The sequence below is a fragment of the Cebus imitator genome, unplaced genomic scaffold (genome assembly GCF_001604975.1).
Source record: "Cebus imitator isolate Cc_AM_T3 unplaced genomic scaffold, Cebus_imitator-1.0 Scaffold199, whole genome shotgun sequence".
NCBI lineage: Eukaryota > Metazoa > Chordata > Mammalia > Primates > Cebidae > Cebus > Cebus imitator.
In genome coordinates this window covers 2756764-2767568 of record NW_016107514.1, presented here as the reverse complement: position 1 = coordinate 2767568, position 10805 = coordinate 2756764, and the positions used below count along the sequence as shown (strand labels likewise).

Genomic DNA, 10805 nt, shown 5'->3' with positions numbered 1-10805 from the left:
AGAGAGAAATAACACCAGTCCTACATAAACTTTTTCTGAAAACAAGAGATAAAGAAAACCTCCATACTCATTTTATGAGGTCAGCGCAACCCTATACCACACCTGACAAATACATTACAAGAGAATTACAGAGCAATATCCCTCATCAATATAGATGCAAAAATACTAGCAAAGCAAATCCAGTAATATGTAAAAAGGATAAGATATCATGAACTCAAATTAGATTTAGCCCACAAATACAAGGTTGGTTTAACATTGAAAAACAATCAATCAATGTAATTCACATTAACAGAATTTAAAAAAATATGATGTCATCGAATACAGAAAAAATGTTTGACAAAATTCTACACCCATTATTGAAAAAACTCTCGGTAAACTAGAAACAGAAAGGAACATTTTCATTCTGTTATAGGGCATCTATGAAAAACCTACAGCTAGCATCATCTTTGAATGAAGCATTGAGCCCATTTCCTGTAAGATCAAGAATGAGGCAATAATGTCCATTTCCAGCACGTCTATTAATAAAACTGTGCAATGAGGCAAGAAATAGAAAATAAAAGTCATAGGGGTTTCTGTGAAACTGTCATTATTCACAGATTAAATGATTATGTACATGAAAACTCCATGGAATCTATCAGAAAACCCTCTAAGACTAATGAGTGAATTTAGAAAACTCATAGTATACAAGGTCAGTTTAAGAAAGAACTGTATTTCTATATACTTGTGACAAATAGTTGGAAAATAAATTTTAAATAGTATCAAACAATCAAATATCTAGGCATACGTCCAACAAAAGATGGCAGCATCTACATACTACATAGAACAGGGATTCTCAGTGGGGTGTAAAAGAGAAATCTGCACTATCTTTTGGTCTTTTCTTCTTAAATCTACAATCATTACAAAATAAAGTATTTTAAGGAAAACTTTTGGGGTAGAAAAGGGGAAATTTTAATATGAAGCTGTAAAGTGATATTATGATTTTATATTTTAATACTTTTTTATATTTTATTATGATTTTATTTATTTTATTATATGATATATTAAATGGTATTACGGAATTACCGCTAATGGAATATGATAGTGGTATCAGGGAATGAAGAACAATCCTTCTAACAAGAACCTGCTGAAATACTTATGGGGGAAGGGTTATGATGTCTTGGAATTTAGTTTCAAATGGTTCAGAAAAAATATATACACATATATTATATACATATAATACATACATACACATTTATACATACAAATAATACACACACACACACACACACACACACACACACACACACACCCCACACAGAGCAAGCATGTGAGCAGAGCAGGCACTATGTAAAGAAAATTTGGCACAATGTTAAATTAACATTTGGTGAATCATAGGGGACCTGCCTTCATTGCATTAGTCTTTCAACTTGTGATGGTTTAAAATTTTTCAAAATAAAAATATAAAAAATAGTATTCCTTCTACTCCTTTAGCAAAAAGTTATCTCCTCAGAAATATGATAAAAGCTTATCTTAGCAGAAGTTTACATTTTTTTTCTTCTACAGGAAATACACAACACTGGAATATTTCATTTCATATTGCAAAAATCTTTTGCCCAAATTCTTTAGCCTAACATTTCAGCAAATGGAAACAATAAAATGTTCATAGTGAACCATTTTTTAAATGAATGTCATGCTGAAGCCCAGAATTGAAGTCTAAATTGCTACTTAGAAAAATGACACATTCTAAGTAGGCCAGAAGAAGCTAATTCTTCTCATTATTATTCCCTTTCCTTTCTAAAATGGAAACTATTCTTCCCTAAGCAATTCACTTACTTAATATATCCTGCCAGTATAAAAATGGAAAGAAAATTAATGCTATATATTGAAGCAGAGAAAGAATCAAACAAACATAAACACAAAAAACACATTACTGGCCAGATGGCTTTACTAGAAAGTTCTTTAACACATTAAAATGTAGAGTAAAGGTCAAGATGACTGATTCCCAAATCTCACAAAGGTAGCAATAAAATAGAATATTACAAACTACTCTCGTTTATAAACATAAGCTTCTAGCAAAAGCCTAGCACATAATAATCCAAAAATAAATGAACCTATTCAACCAATACTTTCTGCTTTGTCCTAAGCATGAATGATTACAAATGCAAAAATCAAAAATAAAAGTGCTGGTGAATAGAGACTGCAAATAATTCATAGATAAGATTTTGTAAATATAAAGAATCTAAACATACAGTTAATGGAACTGGTCATAGAGTTTAGTAGGGTTGCTGAAAACAAAATGAGTACACAAAAACCTATTGCAATCTATATATTGACAATAAACAGAAAATGAAATTTTTAATAACATACCATTTATAATATCAGCACAAATATGAAGTATGGGAATAAATCTAACATAAGATAGGAAAGACCTCTATGAAGAAAATCATAAGAAATATATTAAAGGGGACCTAAATAAATAGAGAGAAGACTATAGATTGACTGCAATTACAATCTAAATCCCAGCACAGTTGCTTTCATGGAAATTGACAAGCTGACTCTAAATTCACTCTAAATTCACATGGCAGTGCCTAAGACCAAGAATACAAGAGACATAAGTGTAAAAGAAAAATTAGGTCTGGGGCTCTGTACTACCAGATATCAATAGTTACCATGAAGCTATAATAATTAACCTACTGGTATCAGAAATGAAGACACAGATGAATTACCCAAATCTACTTAATATAAGGCAGTAAACAAGTAAGAGAATGGGATAATACAGAAATATCACTTTTGCACAAAATATATTGTATACTTAAGAAAAGCCAAGAAAGTCAATGAAAAAACCATTAGAACAGTAGGAGTGTACTCTCTCGGACCCTATAGGGTGCCACAGAAAGTACTCATTGCAACTTGAAGGCTCAGGAAAGGCCTTCTAGAAGAACTGAGAGCACAGCTGAAATCAGAAGAATAAGTAGGAGTTAGCCAGGTGCAGAGGAGAAGGAGGATGAGTTTTCTAAGTGGAGAGAACAAGAGCAAAGGCTCAGAGGTAAGAGACAACATGGCACAACAGAAACTGCAGATAATGCAAATAATTAGAGCACAGAATTTACGATGCATCATCAACGACTAGTAGTAAATGAGAGCTAGAACATAAGTTGCTTGGGGCCATGTTAAGGTGTTTAGGCTTTACCCTGAAAGGCACTGGCGGGGGTAGGGAGCAGGGAGAGTTCTTGAAAATGTTTATTTATATTTTAATGGCCTTTTATTATATCACTTTCTCTTGGCAATATGAAACAATCTAGGGAATTTTAAAATTCATGGCTATAAAAGACTATGTTTCTTGGTACAATAAACTTTGATATTGTCAATGAAAGAAAGGCACTTAATTGTTATTGAAAACTCTTTTGCTTGTTACTGTTCTAGGAGCTGGTCAGTGGGCACATGATCATGTTTGTTTTAGGAAGATAACTTTGTGGACCATGTGAAGAGGCTGAAGGAGGAGAAATATTTCCAGTTGGGCAGAGGAGAGCTAATGGGGGTCTAGAAAAATGCAGTGGCAGTAAAATGGAGCGAATCCACTGATTTCATTCACTGTAATACACCATACTCTATGGATTCAAGAGACCACACAAGTTCCTACCCTCAAGGAGTTAATTTTTTAATTATTAATTTTTAACTTGAATTCTAGTTTCAGGGGTACACATGCAGGTTTGCTATATAGATAAAATACATGCCTTGTGGGTTTTGTGTCAGATTATTTTGTCACCGAGGACATAAGTATGGTACCCGATAGAGAGTTTTTCAATCATCACCCTCCTCTCTCCCAACCTCCTCCATCACCCTCCTCCCTCCCCCTCAAGTAGGCTCAGTATCTATTGTTCACTTCGTGTCCATTTGTACTCAATATTTAGCTCTTACTTATAAGTGAGAACATGCGGTGTTAGTTTTCTGTTCCTTATTAATTTGCTCCGACTCCATCCATGGCCTCCAGCTCCATCCATGTTGCTGCAAAGGGCATGATCTCTTTTTTTATGGCTGCAAAGTATTCCATGGTGTATATATACCACATTTTCTTTTATCCAGTCTACCACTGATGGGTATTTAGGTGGACTCTACGTCTTTGCTATTAATATTTTGAATAGTGCTGAGATGAATCTATGTGTGCATGTCTTTATGGTAGAATGATTTATTTTCCCTTGGGTATATGCCCAATAATGGGACTGCTGGGTCAAATGGTAGCTCTGTTTTAAGTTCTTTGAGAAATCACCAAACTGCTTTCTACAGTAGCTGAACTAATTTACACTGCCACCAACAGGGTATAAGCATTTCCTGTTCTCTGCAACCTTACCAGCATGTTATTTTTTGAATAATAGCCATTCTATTAAATTTTTTAAAGTAATACCATTCTAACTGGCATAAGATAGCATCTCATTGTGGTTTTGATTTGCATTTTTCTAATGATTAGTAATGTTGAGCACTTTTCATGTTTGTTGGTTGCATGAATGTCTTCTTTCGAAAAGTGTCTGTTCATGTCCTTGGCCTACTTTTTAATGGGGTTGTTCATTTTTTGCTTGTTCCTTATAGATTCTGAATGTTATACCTTTGTCGGTACAGAGTTTGCAAATATTTTCTCTCATTCTATGGGTTGTTTCTTTACTCTTGATAGTTTATTTCACTGTGTAAAATTTCTTTAGTTTAATTAAGTCTCATTTGTCATTTTTTGTTTTTGTTGTAATTGCTTTTGTGTTTTATCATGAAATCTTTGCTGGGCCCTGTGTCCAGAATGGTATTTCCTAGGTTTTCTTCAACAGTTTTTATAGCTTTAGGTTTTACATTTAAGTTTTTAATCCACCTTGAGTTAACTTTTGTATATGGTGTAAGGAAGGAGTCTAGTTTCAATCTTGAAGAATTTTAAACAAGCAGGTGATATGATCAAATAAGTTCTTTAGAAATAACTTTTTAAAATTTATTATTTTTATTTTTTGAGATGGGGTCTCACTCTGTCTGGAGTACAGAGGCATAATAATCATGGCTCACTGCAGCATCGACCTCCTGAGCTCAAGGGATCCTCCCAACTGAGCCTCTCAAGTAGCTAGGACTATAGGTGTGAACCATCATGCCCAACTAATTTTTTAATTTTTATTTTTTTGGAGACAGGATCTCACTATGTTGCCCAGGCTGGTCTCAAACTCTGAGCTCAAGTGATTCTCCCACCGTGGCTTCCTAAAATGCTGGGATTATAGGCATAAGCCACTGTACCTGGCCCTTGGAAAGAACATATTTTAAAACAGTGTCAGGTAAGGGAGGAGAAGAGAAATGGAGAAGGAAAGATGGAGTCAGGTAGATGAGCTAAAAGCTGTGCTGGTATTCTGGGTGGGAGATGACAGTGGCCTGAACTGAGGCAACACAATGTGAAAACACAGAAGCAGGAACTGAAGCATCCAACAGACCTTTCTGACTAATAGACATAAGGATGGAGAAGAGTTGAGGAAGCACTGGAGAGTTCTCCTACACTGAGGCTAAGCCATTCTCTAAGATAAGCAGATTTTGGGGGAGACCAATCATGACCTCAGGCTTGGACTTGCTGAATGAAGCATACAGATGAAAATGTCCACTGCTTTTCTAATTAGAAAAGATCATTAGAGACTTACCTGTTTTTGTCAAATGATGTTCTAGCCAAACGAGACTGCAAAATAGCTGTTATCTATAAAAACAGAACCAGAAAACAGTATGAATATAAGTATTTATGAGTAATCAAAGACACACATTGTAAGCAACACTTACCATGGCGGTTTGATCACCCAGTTTGTCAAGGCAGGATGCTCTGTGAAGCTACAATATCATAAACAGACATGAATTTATTTTTTCTCTCAGATGATATGAAGTATTTCTTTAGAAGCAATGAAAAACAGCAATCATTCTGTTACTTAACTGTCAAGATTACTTCTGATATACCCATGGCTTCTTCCCAACATATAGTTTTCAAAGTCAACATTTCAAGTAAATCTGCTACATATTTAGAAAATAGATGATGATTTGGGTAAGATATGTAAATGTGAAATTTATAAAGACAGTTTCTGCCTCAGTTTGCTTTGAATTTTCTACCCAGCAAGTGCTTACCTGAAGCAACGTCTCCACAACATCTTCCACTTTCCCAGGAACATCCAATTCAAAAACATATTCCATTTTGCCCTAACAAAAAGGGAAAGATCAAAATACAGCAAGAGAAGCAGTGTGTCAAACTATGCTACTTTAAGAATGTGTCTACAGAACCTGCTATAATGAAATATGTGTTTTACCTAGTGTAGCTTCCCCCTGGAAGGCAGTTCTAGAGGAGCCAATCTATATAATTTGTGGCTATATTTATTATTACTTATTATTTCCTTCTTTCTGTTAACTTTGGGTTTAGTTTGCTATTCTTTTTTAAACACTTAAGGTATAGAGTTAGGATTTTTAATTTTTTTGAGATGAAATCTTGTTCTGTCGCCCCAGCTGGAATGCAGTGGCACCATCTTGGCTCACTGCAACCTCCATCTCTCAAGTTCAAGTGATTCTCCTGCCTCAGCCTCCCAAGCAGTTGGGTTATAGGCATGTGCCACCACATCCGTCTAATTTTTGGATTTTTAGTAGAGACAGTTTCACCATGTTGGCCAGGCTGGTCTCAAACTCCTGACCTCGGGGGATCTGCCTGCCTTGGCCTCCCAAAGTGCTGGGATTACAGGTGTGAGCCACCGAGCCCGGCCTAAAATTAGGATTTTTATTTGAGATAGTGCTTCTTTTTTAACGAAGACATTTCTTTTTTTTTTTTTGAGACGGAGTTTCACTCTTGTTACCCAGGCTGGAGTGCAATGGCGCGATCTCGGCTCACTGCAACCTCCACCTCCTGGGCTCAGGCAATTCTCCTGCCTCAACCTCCTGAGTAGCTGGGATTACAGGCATGCGCCACCATGCCCAGCTAATGTTTTGTATTTTTAGTAGAGACGGGGTTTCACCATGTTGACCAGGATGGTCTCGATCTCTTGACCTCGTGATCCACCCGCCTCGGCCTCCCAAAGTGCTGGGATTACAGGCTTGAGCCACCGCGCCCGGCTTAACGAAGACATTTCTATAAACTTCCCTGTTTATACTGCTTTTGCTGCATGGCCTAAGTTTTAATATATTGTGTTTTCATTTGTTCCAAGATTTTCTAATTTCTCTTTTGTTTTTTTTTCTGTTGTTGTTGACCCTTTGGTTATTTGAGAGAATGTTGTTTAATTTTCACATATCTGTTAATTTCCCAGTTTTCCTTCTGCTGTTGATTTCTAGTTTCATTCCATTATGATTAGAAAAATATACACTTGTGACTTTAATCCTCTTAAGTTTGTTAAGACTTGTTTTGTGACTTCACATGTGATCTGCCCTGGAGAATATTCCATGTATTTGAGAGGAACGGGTATTCTACTGCTGTTGGGTAGAATGCTCTGCCGGTCTGCTAGAAACAGGGTCTACAGTGTTGTGCAAGACTTCTGTTTCCTTACTGATGTCCTATCTGGATGTTCTACCCATTGTCGAAAGTGTGGTATTGAAATCTCCTACCATTATTGTGTTGCTATCTATTTCTCTCTTCAGTTCCATCAATGTTCGCTTCATATATTTAGACGTTTTGAGGTTGGGTATATATATAGGGTGATGGTTAATTTTATATGTCAGCTTGACTGGGCCACAGAGTGACCAAATATTTGGTCATAAATGATTCCTAGGTATATCTGTGAGGATATTTCTGGATGAGATTAGCATTTGAATTAAGAGACTAAGTAAGGCAGATTTCTCTCCCCAATGTGGGTGGGCCTCATCCAATCCACTGAGGGCCTAAATCGAATAAAAGTCTAAATGGGAGAAATATTCTTTCTTCCTGTCTTCCAGCTGGGACATTGGTTTTCTCCTGCTTTCAGACTTGGGTTCAGACTCAGAGTAGACCCTGTACCGCTGGCTCTCATCTCGGTCTGGATTTCTTGACCTCTATAATCATACGATTCAATACCTTATAATAAATCAATTTCTCTCTCAGATATACAGACATATAGCCCTATATGGTTGTATATGTGTATATATGTATATGTATGTATGTGTGCATATATATATGTGTGTGTGTATGTATGTACACATACATCCTATCGGTTCTGTTTCTCTGGAAAACCCTGACTAATGCATATATTTGTAATTATTTCTCTTTCTGGTAAATTGATACTCTTATCATTATATAATATCCGTCTTTGTCTCTTGTGACAGTTTTTTGTTTAAAGCCTACTTTGTCTGATATAAGTCTGGCCAGCTCTGTTCTCTCTTGGTTACCAACCAAGCATGGAATACGTTTTCCCATCCTTTCACTTTCAGCCTATGTGTGTCCTTAAACTGAAAATAAGTCTCTTGCAGATGGCATATAGTTTTTTTTTTTTTTTTTTTGAGACGGAGTTTCACTCATGTTACCCAGGCTGGAGTGCAATGGCGCGATCTCGGCTCACCGCAACCTCCGCCTCCTGGGTTCAGGCAATTCTCCTGCCTCAGCCTCCTGAGTAGCTGGGATTACAGGCACGTGCCACCATGCCCAGCTGATGTTTTGTATTTTTAGTAGAGACGGGGTTTCACCATGTTGACCTGGATGGTCTCGATCTCTTGACCTCGTGATCCACCTGCCTCGGCCTCCCAAAGTGCTGGGATTACAGGCTTGAGCCACCGCGCCCGGCCGGCATATAGTTTTAAATCTTACTTGTTGGCCGGGCATGGTGGCTCACGCCTGTAATCCAAGCACTTTGGAGGCCAAGGCGGGTGGATCACCTGAGGTTGGGAGTTCAAGACCAGCCTGACCAACATGATGAAACCCATCTTTATTTAAAAAAAAAAAAAAAAAAAAAAAATCTTACTTGTTTTAATTCGTTCAAGCACTTCATATTTTTTGATTGGGGAGTCTGATACACTTAAAGTAATTATTGATAGGGAAGGACTCACTCTTGCTTTTAACTGTTTCTGTCTGTCTTGTAGCTCATCTATCCTCTTTTCTCCTCTATCTTCCTCTGTGTTAAGTTGATATTTCATGTTGACATAGTTTGATTCCTTCCTCATTTTCTTTTGTGTATCTTTGTTTTTTAAATTTATTTTGCATTTTTGTGGTACAGGTGGTTTTTGGTTATATGAGTAAGTTCTCTGACACTTTGGTATACTTGTCATCCAAGCGGTGTACACTGTACCCAATATATAGTCTTTTATCCCTCACCACCCCGACTCTTCCCCCACAAGCCCCCAAAGTCCATTATATAATTCTTATGCCTCTACATCCTGATATCTTAGCTCCGATGTATAAGTGAGAACATACGATATCTGGTTTTCCATTCCTGAACTATTAAACTTAGAATAATGGCCTTTAGCTCCATCCAAGTTGTGCAAAGGCCAATATTTCATTTTGTTTTATGAATGAGTAGTATTCTATGGTATATATATGACATTTTCTTTATCCATTTGTTGGTTGATGGGCATTTAGGTTGGTTTCATATTTTTGCAATTGCAAATTGTGCTGCTATAACTATGTGGGTACATGTGTCTTGTTCATAGGATGGCTTTTTTTTCTTTGGGTAGATACCTAGCAGTGAGCTTGCTAGATTGAAAGGTAGTTCTACTTTTAATTCTTTAAGGATAATCTCCATACTGTTTCTATAGTGGTTGTATTAGTTTACATTCCTATAAGTAGTGTAAAAGTGTTCCCTTTTCACCAAATCCATGCCAACATCTATTATTTTTTGACTTTTTAATTATGGCCATTCTCGCTAAGTAAGGTGGTATCTCATTGTGGTTTTAATTTGCATGTCTTTGATAATTAGTAATGGTGAGCATTTTTTCATATGTTTGTTAGTTGTTTGTATATCTTCTTTTGAGAATTGTCTATTCATGTTCTTTGCCCATTTTTTGATGGGATTATTTATTTTTTGCTTGCTGATTTATTTTAGGTTCCTTGTAGGTTCTGGATATTAGTCCTTTGTCATATGTGGGTTGTGAAAATTTTCTCCCATTCATAAAGCAAAATGAAATAATGGCCTTTGCACAACCTGGATGGAGCTAAAGGCCATGGTGTCTAGATGTCTACTCTACCACAGGTCCTTTGAAGCAGTAGCATGCTACCCAGCCCTCTTTTGTTTTCAGTGGCTCCAGGCATCTAGAGAACTCAGGGTTCTATCTGTACTCTGAGACAGAGGCAGAAGCCAGTCCCTTGGGCGGCTCCCCCCAAAAGTTAGTACTTTGGATGTACAGTCCAATTTTCTCTTTCCCTCTCTAGGGAGAAGCTAAAAGCTGGGAAATTTCTTCCTAATCATGTGGTGCTGTGTGGGATAGTGCCAGAAAGTGATGCAGATTTTTATACCAGCTTTGATGTGGTTAGTTTCATGTTCACCTGGGGAGCAGGATCCTCTTAACTGGTTTCTAGATTTCTCATAAAGAGAATTAATCCATATGTTGTTGAATCAGTGTCTTCAAAGGAGGAAGGAGGGCCTAGAACTTCCTATTTTGCCATCTTGCTACTGTTACTCCACCTCACCCTTTTTTTTTTTTTAATCTGAGAACGCTTTGGTATTCTAATTCACATGGGAACAAAAGAGCTTTTCTTTACTCAGACAACCTCAATTTTATTTCCTTTCACATAATTTTTCAGTGAACCTCGTGCAGCCATCCAATTCAGCTGGCTCTCAGGAGAGCCTTTAGAGGCAGAGCACCCCAGGTAAGTGGTTCTCAGCTTGGATTGAGGGTTTTCTACTGCCCCAGAGGCTTTTGTCAATTTGTGAAGGTGCTGTAACCACCACAAG

At 37.0% G+C, this 10805-nt stretch overlaps 1 protein-coding gene across 1 annotated transcript in view; it reads right to left on the bottom strand.

Annotated features, from left to right (window-relative positions):
* NSMAF (neutral sphingomyelinase activation associated factor) overlaps nt 1-10805 on the bottom strand; it is a 77727-nt gene that overhangs the window by 34807 nt on the left and 32115 nt on the right. The window contains exons 7-9 of the mRNA XM_017547565.2: nt 6100-6171; nt 5764-5811; nt 5631-5683 (exon numbers count right to left, since the gene is read on the bottom strand). Coding sequence (XP_017403054.1) covers nt 5631-5683; nt 5764-5811; nt 6100-6171 — 173 coding nt within the window. The remainder of the gene's footprint in view (nt 1-5630; nt 5684-5763; nt 5812-6099; nt 6172-10805) is intronic.